Consider the following 19,282-nt stretch of genomic DNA (forward strand, 5'->3'; position numbering starts at 1 on the left):
GAATAGGTGTGTGTATAAATAATGTGATATAAATATTTGAATTGTTCATGCACAGCTTTTTGTTCTTAGTTTTTCCAATCCCCAGTTGGGGGCAGGGGATCCCCCGGTTTGGAGGCCCTCCCCCCGCTTCAGGGTCATCAGAAAGCGTTGGGCAGGGGTGGGGGGAGGGAAATGTCTGCTGGGTGCTATGGAGACCGATTCCCATAGGGAAAAATTGACATCTATACCTGGAAAAGTTTTAGAACAAATCATCAAACAGTCGGTCCTGGAACATTTAGAAAGGACGGCTGTGATTACTAAGAGCCAGCATGGGTTTCTCAAGAACAAGTCATGTCAGACTAACCTGATCTCTTTTTTTGAGAAAGTGACTACCTTGCTGCATTAGCTTTGCCAGACTCCTATTATACACATTTTTGGAATGTTTAATGGTTTTAAGGTTTTAACAGTTTTAAATGTTTTAATTGTTTATATATTCAAATACTTGTTTAACTTTATGTTTGACTAATTGTTGGGAGCCGCCCTGAGCCACTTGTGGGAAGGGCGGGATACAAATCATAAATAAATAAATAAATTAGGGGAATGCTGTAGACATCGTTTATCTTGATTTCAGTAAGGCTTCTGATAAGGTTCCACATACTATCCTTGTTGACAAGTTGGTAAAATGTGGTTTGGATCCTGTTACCATTAGATGGATCTGTAACTGGTTGACAGATCGCACCCAAAGAGTGCTTGTGAATGGTTCCTCATCCTCTTGGAGAGGAGTGACAAGTGGAATGCCTCAAGGATCTGCCCTGGGACCTGTTTTGTTCAACATCTTTATCAATGATTTGCATGAAGGAATACAGAGAATGCTTATTAAATTTGCCGATGTTAGTAAATTGGGAGGGGTTGCAAATACAGTAGAAGAAAGAAACAGGATGACCTGACAGGCTGGAAAACTGGGCTAAAATCAATAAAATGAATTTTAACGGGGATAAATGTAAAGTTCTGCAATTGGTAGGAAAAATCCCATGCATAGTTATAGGATGGGAGAGACCTGTCTTAGCAGTTGTATGCACGAAAAGGATCTAGGGGTCTTAGTGGATCATACGCTGAACATGAGTCAACAGTGTGATTTAGTGGCTAAAAAGGCAAATGCAATTTTGGGCTGTATCAACAGAAGTATAGTGTCCAGATCGTGTGATGTGAGTTGCCAGGTCCGATTCAAGAAATATCTAGGGACTTTGGGGGTGGAGCCAGGAGACTTTGGGGGTGGAGCTAGGAGCAAATGTGTGACAAGCATGATTGAACTCCAAAGAGAGTTCTGGCCATCAAATTTGAGGGACCTTTTAAATGCCTTCCCTCCATCGGAAATAATGAAGGATAGGGGCGCCTTGTTTTGGGGCTCATAGAATTGGACCCCCTGGTCCAATCCTTCTGGGAGGGTGTTTTGAGGAGAGGCACTAGATGCTATGCTGAAAATTTGGTGCCTCTACCTCAAGAAACAGCCCCCCAGAGCCCCAGATACCCACAGGTCAATTCTCCATTATTCCCTATGGGAACCAGTCTCCATAGGGAATAACGGAGCGCCCAGCAGACATTTCCCTCCCCTGAAGTGGGGGGAGGGCCTCCAAACCAGGGGATCCCCTGCCCCCAACTGGGAATTGGCCTCCCAGTGGGAGGGGGGGGAACCCTATTCAAGCTGGCAAGGACAGCGGTCGGGCCAACCATGGGCAGTTCAGCTCAGAAGGCCCTGAAGCCGGAGGGATCCCAGGCTGCCTTCCGAGCCAGGCTGCTGGGCTCCCCTTGCCTGCCAATCCAATCAGAGAGGTGAAACAAGGAAATAAGTTGATCTGAAGAGCCCGCGGAGCAGAGGAAGGGCGAGCTGCATTCCTGTTGCTTTGTCGTCAAGTCAAAGGGCATCCAGCAGGAGGAAGACGCTGCCCCTTTTCAGGGAGGAGAATTCCCCCTCTTCTCTTTTCAGATCTGCAAAGCTGCAGATATTTCCTGAGTCGAGACTGGCAACATTAAGCCCTACATGGGGGTGGGGGTGGGGGTCACCCAGGTGTCATTTTGGAGAAAAACAGGTGCTGGAGCTCACCCAGGGATTGTTCTGCAGCTGCACCTCCTATTCAATGGACAAGGTGGGAAGGAGGAGGTGGAATTCTCAGAAAGGTCCAGGAGCTGTGCTCCTGTGAGCTCCCGCTGAATCTGAGGCCTGGGGTCACCCATCTGGCAATAAAAGCAAAATTCAGTTGAATGCTGACAGCATTCCATAAATATATAAAAACAAATAAAAACTTAAGGAAGCCGGGAAATTTTGGCACTTCAAGTCTACTGAACCTGTGAATATGGCAAGATGGTCCCTTGAAGAAGGATAGCACATCCAAAACAAAATTGGACCGGTTCTTTTTTATCGCCAGACTTATCATAAGAACATATGAGAAGCCATGTTGGATCAGGCCATTGGCCCATCCAGTCCAACACTTTGTGTCACAGAAGAACATAAGAGAAGCCATGTTGGATCAGGCCAGTGGCCCCTCCAGTCCAGCACTCTGTGTCACAGAAGAACATAAGAAAAGCCCTGTTGGATCAGGCCAATGGCCCCTCCAGTCCAACACTCTGTGTCACATAAGAACATAAGAGAAGCCATGCTGGATCAGGCCAGTGGCCCATCCAGTCCAGCACTCTGTGTCACAGAAGAACATAAGAAAAGCCCTGTTGGATCAGGCCAATGGCCCCTCCAGTCCAACACTCTGTGTCACAGAAGAACATAAGAGAAGCCATGTTGGATCAGGCCAGTGACCCCTCCAGTCCAGCACTCTGTGTCACATAAGAACATAAGAGAAGCCATGTTGGATCAGGCCAATGACCCATCCAGTCCAGCACTCTGTGTCACATAAGAACATAAGAGAAGCCATGTTGGATCAGGCCAGTGGTCCCTCCAGTCCAACACTCTGTGTCACAGAAGAACATAAAAGAAGCCATGCTGGATCAGGCCAATGGCCCATCCAGTCCAACGCTCTGTGTCACATAAGAGAAGCCATGTTGGATCAGGCCAGTGGCCCCTCCAGTCCAACACTCTGTGTCACATAAGAACATAAGAAAAGCCATGCTGGATCAGGCCAGTGGCCCATCCAGTCCAACACTCTGTGTCACATAAGAACATAAGAGAAGCCATGCTGGATCAGGCCAGTGGCCCCTCCAGTCCAACACTCTGTGTCACAGAAGAACATAAGAGAAGCCATGCTGGATCAGGCCAATGGCCCATCCAGTCCAACGCTCTGTGTCACATAAGAGAAGCCATGTTGGATCAGGCCAGTGGCCCCTCCAGTCCAACACTCTGTGTCACATAAGAACATAAGAGAAGCCATGCTGGATCAGGCCAGTGGCCCACCCAGTCCAACACTCTGTGTCACATAAGAACATAAGAGAAGCCATGCTGGATCAGGCCAGTGGCCCCTCCAGTCCAACGCTCTGTGTCACATAAGAGAAGCCATGTTGGATCAGGCCAGTGGCCCCTCCAGTCCAACACTCTGTGTCACATAAGAACATAAGAGAAGCCATGCTGGATCAGGCCAATGGCCCATCCAGTCCAACACTCTGTGTCACATAAGAACATAAGAGAAGCCATGCTGGATCAGGCCAGTGGCCCCTCCAGTCCAACGCTCTGTGTCACATAAGAGAAGCCATGTTGGATCAGGCCAGTGGCCCCTCCAGTCCAACACTCTGTGTCACATAAGAACATAAGAGAAGCCATGTTGGATCAGGCCAGTGGCCCATCCAGTCCAACACTCTGTGTCACAGAAGAACATAAGAGAAGCCATGCTGGATCAGGCCAATGGCCCATCCAGTCCAACACTCTGTGTCACATAAGAACATAAGAGAAGCCATGCTGGATCAGGCCAGTGGCCCCTCCAGTCCAACGCTCTGTGTCACATAAGAGAAGCCATGTTGGATCAGGCCAGTGGCCCCTCCAGTCCAACACTCTGTGTCACATAAGAGCATAAGAGAAGCCATGTTGGATCAGGCCAGTGGCCCATCCAGTCCAACACTCTGTGTCACATAAGAACATGAGAGAAGCCCTGTTGGATCAGGCCAATGGTCCATCCAGTCCAACACTCTGTGTCACATAAGAACATAAGAGAAGCCATGTTGGATCAGGCCAATGGCCCATCCAGTCCAACACTGTGTCACACAGTGGCCAATATATGTGTGTGTGTGTGTATATATATATATACACACACATACACATAAAATTATTATGAATTCTAGAGAGTAGCTATGTTGTGCACCGGATGGTTTTTGAATTGCATTAGTGTATTGCAAAGTTAAGGTGTTTTGTTCAATATTATAAAAAGGTCAAGGTCGTCCCCTGTGCAAGCACCAGTCTTTTCCGACTCTGGGGTGACATTGCTTCCACAGCGTTTCGCTGCAGACTTTTTCACAGGGTGGTTTGCCACTGCCTTCCCCAGTCATCTACACCAGGGGTGGCTGACGGTAGCTCTCCAGATGTTTTTTGCCTACAACTCCCATCAGCCTCAGCCATTGGCCATGCTGGCTGGGGCTGATGGGAGTTGTAGGCAAAAAACATCTGAAGAGCTATCGTTGGCCACCCCTGTTCTACGCTTTCCTCCCAGCAAGCTGGGTACTCATTTTACCGACCTTGGAAGGCTGAGTCAATCTGGAGCCGGCTACCTGAACCCAGCTTCTGCCAGGATCGAACTCAGGTCATGAGCAGAGAGTTTGGGCTGCAGTACTGCAGCTTTACCACTCTGCACCACGGAGCTCTGTTAAATATTATACATTACCATTATTTTGTAAACGGAGAGAATGTGTGTTTTTTCCCAAGATCTCAGAAGCTAACAGGGTCAGCCCCGGCTAGTATTCAAATGGGAAACCTCCAAGGAGTACCCTGGCCGTGATGTGGACAAAGGAAATGGCAAACCACCTTTGAACATTGTTTGCTTTGAAGACCTTCTTGAGCCGCCATGTCAGCTGTGTCTTGATGTCCAAAAAAAGAGCTCTCTCTTGTTCTCCCAGGGTTCCGCTCTCCAGATATAAGTATCCAGACACTGGGCCACATTGAGAATTAGATATATTGATGATGTTTACATTGTTGACTTCTCATCTCTTTTATGAGTTTTACAGAAAATGCTATTTTCACATTTTAGAGGCCACGGGAGAAGACTATTAGTTGCTATGTGTTTGCTGAGCATGCCTGGTTATCTTGTACTTGTATTTGAAGGTTTTGTTTTGTGTGTGTGTGTGTGTTTTAAAAAGGCTCACAGTTTTACTAGGATAAATCCAGGTGGGCAGCTGTGCTGGTCTGAAGCAGCAGAACAAAGCAAGTGTCAAGTTGCGCCTTTAAGACTGTTGTGTATGCAGACCAAGAGTATGTATTAATAGGTTCCTACCTGGCTCATTGGAGCCTGTAGGCCTGAGCTTGGAGACTCAGGAACAAGGGGAAGGAGGATCCAAATCCCTGCTGCAATCATGGCCCCCCTGCTGGTTTGAATGGTCCAATGGCATCCTAGGATGGAAACCTTGAAGTGTATATAGTTGGCCCTGTTAGGCAGTCTTGAGTTCAGCTGCTACCATTCTGGAGAGCCAGTTTGGAGTACTGGTTAAGTGAGCGGACTCTTATCTGGGAAAACTGGGTTTGATTCCCCACTCCTCCACTTGCACCTGCTGAAATGGGCTTGGGCCAGCCAGAGCTCTCTTATCTGGGAGAACCAGGTTGGATTCCCCACTCCTCCACTTGCACCTGCTGGAATGGCCTTGGGTCAGCCATAGCTCTCTTATCTGGGAGAACCAGGTTTGATTCCCCACTCCTCCACTTGCACCTGCTGGAATGGCCTTGGGTCAGCCATAGCTCTGGCAGAAGTTGTCCTTGAAAGGGCAGCTGCTGTGAGAGCCCTCTCACCCCCACCCACCTCACAGGGTGTCTGTTGTGGGGGAGGAAGGTAAAGGAGATTGTGAGCTGCTCTGAGACTTTGTCCTTGAAAGGGCAGCTTCTAGGAGAGCTCTCTCAGCCCCACTCACCTCACAGGGTGTCTGTTGTGGGGGGAGAAGATAAAGGAGATTGTGAGCCGCTCTGAGTCTCTGATTCAGAGAGAAGGGCAGCGTATAAATCTGCAGTCTTCTTCTCCACTTGCAGCTGCTGGAATGGCCTTGGGTCAGCCATAGCTGTGGCAGAGGTTGCCCTTGAAAGGGCAGCTGCTGTGAGAGCCCTCTCAGCCCCACCCACCTCACAGGGTGTCTGTTGTGGGGGAGGAAGGGAAAGGAGATTGTGACCACTCTGAGACTCAGTCCTTGAAAGGGCAGCTTCTGGGAGAGCTCTCTCAGCCCCACCCACCTCACGGGGTGTCTGTTGTGGGGGAGGAAGGGGAAGGAGATTGTGAGCTGCTCTGAGACTCTTCGGAGTGGAGGGCGGGATATAAATCCAATATCTTCATCTACCTCACAGGGTGTCTGTTGTGGGGGAGGAAGGGAAAGGAGATTGTGAGCTGCTCTGAGACTCTTCGGAGTGGAGGGCGGGCTATAAATCCAATATCTTCATGTACCTCACAGTGTGTCTGTTGTGGGGGAGGAAGGGAAAGGAGATTGTGAGCCACTCTGAGACTCTTCGGAGTGGAGGGCGGGATATAAATCCAATATCTTCATCTATCTCACAGGGTGTCTGTTGTGGGGAGGATGGGAAAGGAGATTGTGAGCCGCTCTGAGACTCTTCGGAGTGGAGGGCAGGATATAAATCCAATATCTTCATCTATCTCACAGGGTGTCTGTTGTGGGGGAGGAAGGGAAAGGAGATTGTGAGCCGCTCTGAGACTCTTCGGAGTGGAGGGCGGGATATAAGTCCAATATCTTCATCTACCTCACAGGGTGTCTGTTTTGGGGGGGAGGAAGGGAAAGGAGATTGTGAGCCGCTCTGAGACTCTTCGGAGTGGAGGGCGGGATATAAATCCAATATCTTCATCTACCTCACAGGGTGTCTGTTGTGGGGGGGAGGAAGGGAAAGGAGATTGTGAGCCGCTCTGAGACTCTTCGGAGTGGAGGGCAGGATATAAATCCAATATCTTCATCTACCTCACAGGGTGTCTGTTGTGGGGGAGGAAGGGAAAGGAGATTGTGAGGCGCTCTGAGACTCTTCGGAGTGGAGGGCGGGATATAAATCCAATATCTTCATCTACCTCACAGGGTGTCTGTTGTGGGGGAGGAAGGGAAAGGAGATTGTGAGCCGCTCTGAGACTCTTCGGAGTGGAGGGCGGGATATAAATCCAATATCTTCATCTACCTCACAGGGTGTCTATTGTGGGGGAGGAAGGGAAAGGAGATTGTGAGCCACTCTGAGACTCTTCGGAGGGAGGACAGGATATAAGTCCAATATCTTCATCTACTTCACAGGGTGTCTGTTGTGGGGGGGAAGGGAAAGGAGATTGTGAGCCGCTCTGAGACTCTTCGGAGTGGAGAGTGGAATATAAATCCAATATCTTCTTCTTCTACTTAATACAAGAGCTTTGCTTTGATCACTGCTGCCTCGTCTCTTCTCCATGTGTTGAACCCACTGTCAGTCAGTCAGTCAGTCAGTCAGTCAGTCAGTCAGTCAGTCAGTCACATTTTATTTGTATCCCGCCCTCCCCGACCAAGCGGCTCACTGTATTATAAAGACCAACAAAGTTTTATTCAGAATTGATCCAAGTGGGCAGCCATGTTGGTCTGAAGCAGTAGAACGAAGCAGGAGTCAAGTTGGTCTTAAAGGTGCACTTGAATCCTGCTTTGTTTTATTCAGAATAAGCTTTCATGTGCTAGAAGCACATTCATCACACTTCTAGCACATGAAAGCTTACATTCTGAATAGCACTTCGTTGGTCTTAAAGGTGCAACTTGACTATTGCTTAGTTTTACTAGGGTCGCTCCATCCCCCACTTCATAGCAACCCTGTGATCATAGAATCATAGAGTTGGAAGGGACTTCCACGGTCATCTAGTCCACAATGCAGGAAACTCACAAACACCTCCCCCTAAATTCACAGGATCCTCATTGCTGTCAGGTGGCCACCTAGCCTCTGTTGAAAAACCTCCAAGGAAGGAGAGCCCACCACCTCCCAAGGAAGCCTGTTCCACTGAGGAACCACTCTAACGTTCAGGAATCATAGAGCTGGAAGGGACCTCCAGGGTCATCTAGTCCACAATGCAGGAAACTCACAAACCCCTCCCCCTAAATTCACAGGATCTTCATTACTGTCAGGTGACCATCTAGCCTCTGCTTAAAAACCTCCAAGGAAGGAGAGCCCACCACCTCCCAAGGAAGCCTGTTCCACTGAGGAACCGCTCTCACGTTCAGGCATCATAGAGCTGGAAGGGACCTCCAGGGTCACCTAGTCCAACCCCCTACACAATGCAGGAAACTCACAAACACCTCCCCCTAATTTCACAGGATCTGCATAGCTGTCAGATGGCCATCCAGCCTCTGTGATGTTGGATAAGAGGCAAAGACTGATGCAAAGTCATTCCTTGTCTGAATGCCAGCCGGAATCCAAGCACCTCCACCCACAATGCCACTCTTATCCTGTCATCGGGGTCATGGGAGAAATCTCCTGCAGGACACAGCATCCAACGTGGAGCTGCTGAGCACTTGTAGACAGAACACCAAAAGAGACTTTGAGCGCATTTCTCAACGGACCTTCAGAGCTATCATCCTTTGCAGTAACATTTTATGCTCCCATAATCAAGGCATAAAATCTCGTTGCCTCCCAACATCCACATTCTCAGTACAGGAAGGCAGAGCCCAAGAGGAATCCAGGTCTGAACCAGGACGGGGGCTCAGCCTCTCTTGCCAGGTGGAGCCCCAGGAGGGACTTAGAGAATTCCTGACCGTTAGAGCGATTCCTCAGTGGAACAGGCTTCCTCCTTGAGAGGTGGTGGGCTCTCCTTCCTTGGAGGTTTTTCAACAGAGGCTAGATGGCCCTCTGACAGCGATGAAGATCCTGTGAATTTAGGGGGAGGTGTTTGTGAGTTTCCTGCATTGTGCAGGGGGTTGGACTAGATGACCATCGAGGTCCCCTTCCAACTCTTCTATGATTCTAACAGGCTTCCTCCTCGGAAGGTGGTGGACTCTCCTTCCTTGGAGGTTTTTCAACAGAGGCTAGATGGCCATCTGACAGTGAAGAAGATCCTGTGAATTTAGGGGGAGGTGTTTGTGAGTTTCCTGCATTGTGCAGGGGGTTGGACTAGATGACCATCGAGGTCCCTTCCAACTCTATGATTCTAGGATTCTAATTATAGAGTTGGAAGGGACCTCCGGGGTCATCTAGTCCAACCCACTGCACCATGCAGGAAATTCACAAGTACCTCCTCTCCACACACACCCAGTGACCCCTGCTCCATGCCCGAAGATGGCAAAAAACACCCTCCCCCCTCCTCCAGGATCCCTGGGCAAACTGGCTTGATGAAAAATTGCGTCCTGACCCCCAAGTGGCAACCAGCATTTCCCTGGGCATGTCAGAAAGGGCCACGAGAACTAAGCACTGATGCAACCCTTCCCACCCCCCTTCTCATAATCTGCCCACGTTCACAGGATCCTCATTGCTGTCAGATGGCCATCTAGCCTCTGTTGAAAAACCTCCAAGGAAGGAGAGCCCACCACCTCCTGAGGAGGAAGCCTGTTCCACCAAGGAACTGCTCTAGCTCTCAGGAAGTTCTTCCTAAGGTTTAGATGGAAACTTGCAACCCGTTGCTTCTGGTCTGATCTTCTGGGGCCACAGAAAACAATTCCACACCATTCTCTATAGGACAGCCCTTCAAGTACTTGAAGATGGTGATCCTATCACCTCTCAGCCGCCTCCTCTCCAGGCTAAACATCCCCAGCTCCTTCAACCTTTCCTCATTTATTTATTTATTTATTTGGGATTTATATCCCGCCCTTCCCACAAATGGCTCAGGGTGGCTTCCAACAGTTAATCAGCATAACACTTAAACAATTTCAAATATAAAACAATTAAACAGTTAACAGTTAAAACATTAAAAACAAAGTAATTCAGTTTCCTGTAAACAGATGGCTGGCCAGTTACCTCAGGTTGTTATCCTAGCTAAATATAGGCTAGGTATAGGCTAGCCGGAAGAGGGTCGTCTTACAGGCCCTGCGGAACTGCGCCAAGTTCCGCAGGGCCCTCACCTCTTCCGGCAGCTGATTCCACCATACGGGAGCCATAATGGAGAAAGCCCTTTCCCTGGTGGCTTTCAGGCGGGCTTCATAGGTCTCCAGACCCCTCACCATCTTCATTGCCATCCTCTGGACATGCTCCAGCTTGTCTATATCCTTTTTTAATTGTGGTGCGGCCCAAAACTGAACTCTAGGTGAGGTTTAACCAGAGCCAAGAAAAATGATACCATCCCTTTGTGCGATCTGGTATCAATTTACTCTGCACTGGTTAGCCCTCACCTAGGGTATTGGGTTCAGTTGATTTCTAAGAAATCATTGGAAAACCAGAGATTTCCTTATCGCCAGATAAGAGAAATCGCTACATGTGTCTGGGCACTTGAACTGTGTCTGCACCCTGTCCGTGAATGGTAAGTGACAGAAACATATAAACTGGCTCAGAGCACTTAATTTTTTAAGTTGAGAAACTGCTCCCTTGCTGTAACAAACAGGTTTCATGGGAACTCAATTTAGAGCCGGTGGTGGTGGTTGGTGGGTGTGGGTGTGGGGTGGCGGTGTGGGTTCAGCCAGACTGAGCAAATGGACATGCCTTTCAGTAACAGGCAGTTTCAGTACAAAGACTTGAATTCTTATGAGCCGCAGGAGAAAACGTTATATGTGTTAGAACTTGTAACTATTATGCCTGCCAAGCTTGGTAATGTTAGCCTAACCGACTCCATATTGTAATTGTATACTAACCCTGTGTCCTTGTAACTAGAGCCACTAACTAAATGCTTTGCATTTCAAACAAACTGTAACCACTGAAGGGTGACAGATAGTCTCTGGAAAACATCTGCAGGTGTCCTTTGAAGCTGGCCTGCTAGAATCTCACAGCAGGACTCCTTCCTCCCTTTGGAGATAAGCGCCCCTGGGAACAGACAACTGTCTCCCAGAGTGTGAGAAATGGTTTTATTGTTTCTGTAACAACTGCATAAAGAATGTATTTATCGCTGAGTCCGTTATCAGTATCAACTTGTGCCTTCTCTGAACACAGTTCTCAATAAACGTCCTATACTTTTGCAACAAAGTAATGGGTCTCGTTTGAAGTTCTTCAAGTTCTGACAATATGGATCTATACTTTGTCCTGCTATCTGTTTCTTCTTTCCAGTCCTAAAGGCTCTTCATCTGTACTTGAGGAAGTGACTTCCCTGTTGAATTAATATTATCAGTTCTTATGGACTGTTTGATGGCTTGAAAAAGTTCACCGCGGGAGCAAGAAAGAGTGGGTGCTAAAAGCTCCAACACGAAGAAAAAGAGAGAAGGGACTGTTGCTCTTATTTAAAGAAGAGGGAAGGACAGTGGCTCAGGGGTAGAACATCTGCTTCGTAAGCAGAAGGTCCCAGGTTCAATCCCTGGCACCTCCAACTAAAAAGGGTCCAGGCAAATAGGTGTGAAAAACCTCAGCTTGAGACCCTGGAGAGCAGCTGCTAGTCTGAGTAGACAGTTCTGGAGGGAGGGACGGTGGCTCAGGGGTAGAGCATCTGCTTGGTGAGCAGAAGGTCCCAGGTTCAACCCCCGGCATCTCCAACTAAAAAGGGTTTAGGCAAGTAGGCGTGAAAAACCTCAGCTGGAGACCCTGGAGAGCCGCTGCCAGTCTGAGCAGACAATACTGACTTTGATGGACCCAGGGGGATCTGATTCAGTAGAAGGCAGCTTCAGATGTTCATATGTTCAAGAGGAAGTGAGGATTTCTGTTATTGTATGGATGTGAATAATGGTCAAATAAATATTGTTACTATATGTTAAGAACATAACAGAAGCCATGTTGGATCAGGCCAGTGGCCCACCTAGTCCAACACTGTGGTCGTTTTCGCACTCACCTTAATCAGCAGCGACGACCCTCTTCACCGCGCAGGATCTGCGCAGATTTCGCACTAATTGCCGTGGAGCACCCAGAAGAGCCAGAAAGTCCCGGCGCTTTTGTGGCGCAAACGGAAACCGCCAAAAAACCAGTTTCCGTTTGTGCCGCAAAAAGCGCCGGGACTTTCCGGCTCTTCCGGGTGCTCCGCGGCAAATTAGTGCGAAAATCCGCGGCAGATCCTGCGCGGTGTAGAGGGTCGTCGCTGCTGATTAAGGTGAGTGCGAAAACGACCTGTGTCACACAATGGCATTGGGGCGTTGTCCCATGCTGAGGCCGCGCCCCTCCCCAAACCCCAGCCTCTCCCGGCTCCACCCACAAAGTCTCCAGGGAATTTCCAACACAGACCTGGCAACACTAAATGCCACCTTGGAGTGGCCTTTCTCTGATTTGTTTGCAGAGCTGTCTTCCAGTACAAACAACAAAATTATCTTCTTTTCCTTCTCTATCGTCCACTTCACTTTTTATTGTTTGGGGATCAGTAATCCAAAACCTGGCAACACGAAAGTGCTGAAAGACCTGGTTGGGCCGCCCTACACACTCCACATTTTGATAGTTAATGTAGTGAGGAGTGACACGTCTAGTTGCATAGTCCCTAAAAACACTCTGCACGCGCTTATTGTTTCCTTAGATCCTAGCAGCTGGGTCATGAGTGGCGCAGCCTACAGGCTAGGCCCTTAAACCTGACGCCCAGAATGCTGTCCTCCCCATCCCCCGGAAAGGCACTGCCTTTTTATTTCTTAATTTGGTCTCTCCTTTGGAATAAAACCAAGTGGCCACTTATTCTTGGGTGGTGAGGGGATTGTCAGGACTCGGAGACATTTCCTCCCTTTCGCAAGAGAAGGGAGGACATCAAGCAGCAAGTTCCCTGGGAACAAACACTTCTTCCCTCCCCCCCCCCCGCCCCCTCAAGTTGACAGCAGTTGTCTCCGTTAAATGATTTCTTTATACTCCAAATGCACAACAGCATCTGCAGATGTTTGATGGTGAAGCATGAAACACATCCATCTCTCGGCTGACGCTTTTATTCATAGAACTACCTTTCCCTCTGTTGTTGTGGTTCAGTCACACAGTCGAGTCCGACTCTTAGAGGACCCCATGGGCAAAGTCACGCCAGGCCCTCCTGTCTTCCACCATCCCTCCGAAGTCTGCCCAAATTCGTGCTAGTTACATCAGTAATGCTGTCCAGCCATCTCCTCTTTTGCCGTCCCCTTCTTCTTTTGGCCTTCTGTCTTTCCCAGCATCAAGGTCTTCTCCAGGGAGTGCTCCCTTCTCATTGGGTGGCCAAAGTATTTGAGCTTTCAGCTTCAGCATCTGACCTTCCAGGGAACAGTCAGGGTTGATTTCCCTTAGGATTGACTGATTGGATCTTCTTGCAGTCCAAGCGACTCCTGAGTCCCTCTCCAGTGAGGGCTCCCTTCTCCTTTGGTGGCCAAAGTATTGGAGCTTCAGCTTCAGCATCTGACCTTCCACAGAACAGTCTGGGTTGATTTCCCTTAGGACTGACTGACTGGATCTTCTTGCAGTCCAAGGGACTCTCAAGAGTCTTCTCCAGCACCACAGCTCAAAAGCATCTATTCTTCTGCGCTCGGCCTTCCTTATGGTCCTTTCCCTCTGAAACCCAGCAAATGGTGAGAACATGGCTCAGTTTGGTCTTCGACATTGCCACTCCCCCACCCCCCGTCACCCCCCCACTGGAGACAACACTTACCCACCTAATCGTTATCCACTCGATCAACAGATCAGGCTTAAACTTTGGGCTCCACGCCAACCCCATTTTGAGGAACATTTCCCCTCCATCTACACATTGTGGGGTATAAAGATGGCATCAGGGACCCCCAGTATGTGGACCAGCAAATGGAACAGCAAGCTGGATAGCAAGATACTCTCAGTCCACAGTCCCCTGCCCTGACGATGGCCCAGCACATAGACCTTGGAGATCATGAACTGGTTGCTGTCCTGTTCCCACAGCCTCCTCTGTCCTTTTTTCATTGAAACCACCGTGGACAGGCCTGTATGTCTAACACACAACCACTCTCCACTTCATCCAATTAGACCAGCACTGCCTAGAATCAAGTAGAAGTTAGGATGCATGCATCAGTTGTTCTATTATTCCTGTGTACGGATATGTGCTCTCCTCTCACCAATCCCCCACAATTGCATGTCAGTTTGGTGTAGTGATTAAGTGTGTGGGCTTTTATCAGGGAGAACCAGGTTTGATTCCGCACTCCTCCACTTGCACCTGCTAGCATGGCCTTGGGTCAGCCAGAGCTCTCACAGGAGTTGTTCTTGAAAGAGCAGCTTCTGGGAGAGCCCTCTCAGCCCCACATACCTCACAGGGTGTCTGTTGTGGGGGGAGGGAAGGAAAAGGAGATTGTGAGTCACTCTCTGAGAGTCAGAGTGGAGGGTGGGATATAAATCCAATATCATCTTCTTCTACTACTACTACTACTTCTTTTTCCTCCTCCTCCTCTTCTTCTACTACTACTTCTTTTTCCTCCTCCTCCTCCTCCTCTTCTTCTACTACTACTTCTTGTTCCTCCTCCTCTTCTTCTTCTTCTACTACTACTTCTTTTTCCTCCTCCTCCTCTTCTTCTACTACTACTTCTTTTTCCTCCTCCTCTTCTTCTTCTACTACTACTTCTTTTTCCTCCTCCTCCTCCTCTTCTTCTACCTCTTTTTCCTCCTCCTCCTCCTCTTCTTCTTCTTCTACTACTTCTTTTTCCTCCTCCTCCTTCTTCTTCTACTACTACTTTTTCTTCCGCCTCCTCCTTCTTCTGTATCCAGCTTATGTCTATTTCTGGGGACCTCCGCACTCTTCTCTGAAGTGCTGCCCAGACCCAGGAGCAGATTTCCCCAGTGCCAGGGGTCCCAAAAAGAACTGCCCAGGAGACACACAGAAGGGGAACATTCCTACAGTCACATGTAAGCCTTTCGGGCAATGATATTTTGCATTAAGGCTCATTTTGCGGTGCCTGGAAAAACTCATTTGCTCTCACATCTGGACATAGCTGGAATTTCCACAACTTGGTTCTATCCATCCAAAGTCAGTGGGAACAACCACTTCCCAAGACTCCCAGAAGTAAAGCCTGCTCTTGAGATTAGGCTACACCTCAAAATCTGGACTTCTGATCTGCATTTACGGTAGAGGAAGAAGGTATGAATATGCGTTCTTGGATGACAGCCACCTTTCCTATGACATGTATTCTTTTATGGCTACCTCCGCTCCACCCCTGCCAATATTAGAGGTGGTTCTGAGTCACTGTCCTTTCCACTCATTCCGGGCTTGCAAAAGCAATGGATTAATATTATGCTGCAGGTGTGGGGGAAAGCCTTCAGATCATCCACGCAGAATGGAGACCCTCCGCCATCTCCAGCACTGGTTGGCGTTCTTATGCCTCTTGGTGGCAGGCGCCCACAGGTAAGCTCTGCCAACTCTCCTGCCAGTTGCTGCTGCTCATTATATCCTTCCTAGGGTTGCCAATCCCCAGGTGAGGGCAGGGGATCCCCCGGTTTGGAGGCCCCCCTCGCTTCAGGGTCATCAGAAAGTGGAAGGGGGGGGGAGGGAAATGCCTGCCGGGAACTCTTTTATTCCTTATGGAGACTGATTCCCATAGGAAATAATGGAGAATTGATCCGCGGGTATCTGGGGCTCTTGGCAGGGGGAGCTGTGTTTTGAGGTAGAGGCACCAAATTTTCAGTATAGTATCTAGTGCCTCTCCACAAAATACCCCCCAAGTTTCAGAAAGATTGGATTAGGGAGTCCAATTCTATGAGCCCCCAAAGAAGGTGCCCCTGTCCTTCATTATTTCCTATGGAAGGAAGACATTTAAAAGGTGTGCAGTCCCTTTAAATGTGAGAGCCAAGACTCCCTTTGGAGTTCAATTGTGCTTGTCCCAACCTTGCTCCTGGCTCCACCCCCAAAGTCTCCTGGCCCCACCCTCAAAGTCCCCAGATATTTCTTGAATTGGACTTGGCAACCCTAATCCTCCCTCCGCCACCTTTAGGTGGGAATGCTGGCTGCCACACTGGCACAGCTCTTTCCCTTGTCTTTGCCAGCTGTTTGTAAGAGACTCTGATCCAGGGATCTAAGTCTGAAACAACCTTCTGTTTACTTGGAAAAAATAACTTTGGAGTGGCTTGCTCTGATTTGTTTGCAGAGCTGTCTTCCAGTACAAACAACAGAATTATCTTCTCTTCCTTCTCTATAGTCCACTTCACTTTTTATTGTTTGGGGATCAGTAATCCAAAAGCTCTTGGTTTCTTTAAGATGTTTTTGCCCATTTGATGAATGGCTGTCAGGGTCCCCTCCACCCCCGCCACACACACACACACACAAACATTGTGAGTGTATAGCTATAGGGAACTGGAAAAGGTGCAGAAAAGGGCAACTAGAATGATTAAAGGGTTGGAACACTTTCCCTATGAAGAAAAGATTAAACGCTTGGGGCTCTTTAGCTTGGAGAAACGTCGACTGCGGGGTGACATGAAAGAGGTTGACAAGATTATGCATGGGATAGAGAAGGTAGAGAAAGAAGTCCTTTTCTCCGTTTCTCACAATACAAGAACTCGTGGGCACTCAATGAAATTGCTGAGCAGTCAGGTTAGAACGGATAAAAGGAAGCACTTCTTCGCCCAAAGGGTGATTAACGCATGGGATTCACTGCCACAGGAAGTGGTGGCAGCTACAGGCGTAGCCAGATTCAAGAGGGGATGGATGAATATCTGGAGCAGGGGTTCATCAGTGGCTATTAGCGACAGCGTATTGTTGGAACTCTCTATCTGGGGCAGTGATGCTCTGTATTCTTGGTGCTTGGGGGGGGGCAAAGTGGAAGGGCTTCTAGCCCCACTGGTTAACCTCTTGATGGCACTTGGGGGGGGGGGGTTGTGACCACTGTGTGACGCAGAGTGTTGGACTGGATGGGCCATTGGCCTGATCCAACATGGCTTCTCTTATGTTCTTATGTGACAGAGTGTTGGACTGAATGGGCCATTGGCCTAATCCAACATGGCTTCTCTTATGTGACACAGAGCGTTGGACTGGATGGGCCATTGGCCTGATCCAGCATGGCTTCTCTTATATTCTTATGTGACACAGAGTGTTGGACTGGAGGGGCCATTGGCCTGATCCAACATGGCTTCTCTTATGTTCTTATGTGACTCAGAGTGTTGGACTGGAGGGGCCATTGGCCTGATCCAACAGGGCTTCTCTTATGTTCTTATGTGACACAGAGTGTTGGACTGGAGGGGCCACTGGCCTGATCCAACATGGCTTCTCTTATGTTCTTATGCAATGAATTGCCACAGGTAAGGAGCATGGTGCATTCTCCCCTCTGTTAAAGATATGCTCCTTAGAAGTGAAGGCATTGATTGGGTGTCAGGCCCGTGGCTCTTTGGGCAATCCATTCCTCAACCACTGTGGTACTTAAGGTTCCCGGGGGGCGGGGAGGGGTACTTGGAACTTGAGTTTCTGGCAACCAACATTGTTTTTAATCAGCTTTGTTTTTACAAGCGCATGCGCATGTGTGTAAGTAATTATTTTTGTAAGTTAAAATTTAAATCAAAGATTCCAAGAGTGGTGGAGCATGACCTGTAACACCCAGGAAGCCTTTCTGCTGCTTGTCACGCTGCTTTCCCACCATCTTTGAAAAGGGCACATAACGGATCTTGCACTGGAGAGAAGCCCCCAAATGCTGTAGATATCAAAAAAGCACAAAAGTAAAATAAACCATAAGAAAAGGATGGGATGGCATAGCCCTATTGTGTGTGTGATCTGAATTACACATTACTTGCAAATAATTATTTCGCCCAGTGGTGCAGAGTGGTAAAGCTGCAGTACTGCAGTCCTAAGCTCTGCTCACGACCTGAGTTCGCTATCGGTGGAAGCTGGTTTCAGGTAGCTGGCTCAAGGTTGACTCAGCCTTCCATCCTTCTGAGGTGGGTAAAATGAGTACCCAGCTTGCAGGGGGGAATGTGTAGATGACTGCGGAAGGCAATGGCAAACCACCCCGTAAAAAGTCTGCCGTGAAAACGTTGTGAAGCGACGTCACCCCAGAGTCAGAAACAACAGCTGCTTGCATGGGGGACTACCTTGACCTTTTTAAATTATTGTTATTGACCACCTCTGAACAAAGTTCCTCATCAAAGGCTCCTTAGTAAGCTCGAGAGTCATGGAGTAAAAGGACAGGTCCTCTTGTGGATCAAAAACTGGCTAATTAATAGGAAGCAGAGAGTGAGTATAAATGGGCAGTCTTCGCAGTGGAGGACGGTAAACAGTGGGGTGCCGCAGGGCTCGGTACTGGGTCCCATGCTCTTTAACTTGTTCATAAATGATTTGGAGTTGGGAGTAAGCAGTGAAGTGGCCAAGTTTGCAGATGACACTAAATTGTTCAGGGTGGTGAGAACCAGAGATTGTGAGGCACTCCAAAGGGATCTGTTGAGGCTGGGTGAGTGGGAGTCAACGTGGCAGATGAGGTTCAATGTGGCCAAGTGCAAAGTAATGCACATTGGGGCCAAGAATTCCAGCTACAAATACAAGTTGATGGGGTGTGAACTGGCAGAGACTGACCAAGAGAGAGATCTTGGGGTCGTGGTAGATAACTCACTGAAAATGTCAAGACAGTGTGCGATTGCAATAAAAAAGGCCAACGCCATGCTGGGAATTATTAGGAAGGGAACTGAAAACAAATCAGCCAGTATCATAATGCCCCTGTATAAATCGATGGTGCGGTCTCATTTGGAATACTGTGTGCAATTCTGGTCACCGCACCTCAAAAAGGATATCATAGCATTGGAAAAAGTCCAGAAAAGGGCAACTAGAATGATTAAAGGTTTAGAACACTTTCCCTATGAAGAAAGGTTAAAACGCTTGGGGCTCTTTAGCTTGGAGAAACGTCGACTGCGGGGTGACATGATAGAGGTTTACAAGATAATGCATGGGATGGAGACGGTAGAGAAAGAAGTCCTTTTCTCCCTTTCTCACAATACAAGAACTCGAGGGCATTCAATGAAATTGCTGAGCAGTCGGGTTAGAATGGATAAAAGGAGGTACTTCTTCACCCAAAGGGTGATTAACATGTGGAATTCACGGCCACAGGAGCAGAGGTCCATCAGTGGCTATTAGCCACAGTGTGTGTGTATATATAAAATTTTTTGCCACTGTGTGACACAGAGGTCGTTTTCGCACTCACCTTCCGCCGACGCAACCCCCCTCTTCACCGCGCAGGATCTGCGCGGATTTCACAC

The 19,282-nt window shown here is 48.5% G+C and overlaps 1 protein-coding gene across 1 annotated transcript in view; it reads left to right on the forward strand.

The window, feature by feature from the left end:
- The first annotated feature begins 15,390 nt into the window (after nt 1-15,390).
- Nucleotides 15,391-19,282, forward strand: part of LOC132574434 (uncharacterized) — a 128,202-nt gene continuing 124,310 nt past the window's right edge. Inside the window, exon 1 of the mRNA XM_060242788.1 lies at nt 15,391-15,458. Within this exon, the coding sequence (XP_060098771.1) occupies nt 15,391-15,458 (68 nt within the window). The remainder of the gene's footprint in view (nt 15,459-19,282) is intronic.

This window comes from Heteronotia binoei, chromosome 6 (assembly GCF_032191835.1).
Source record: "Heteronotia binoei isolate CCM8104 ecotype False Entrance Well chromosome 6, APGP_CSIRO_Hbin_v1, whole genome shotgun sequence".
In the NCBI taxonomy this organism is placed as follows: domain Eukaryota; kingdom Metazoa; phylum Chordata; class Lepidosauria; order Squamata; family Gekkonidae; genus Heteronotia; species Heteronotia binoei.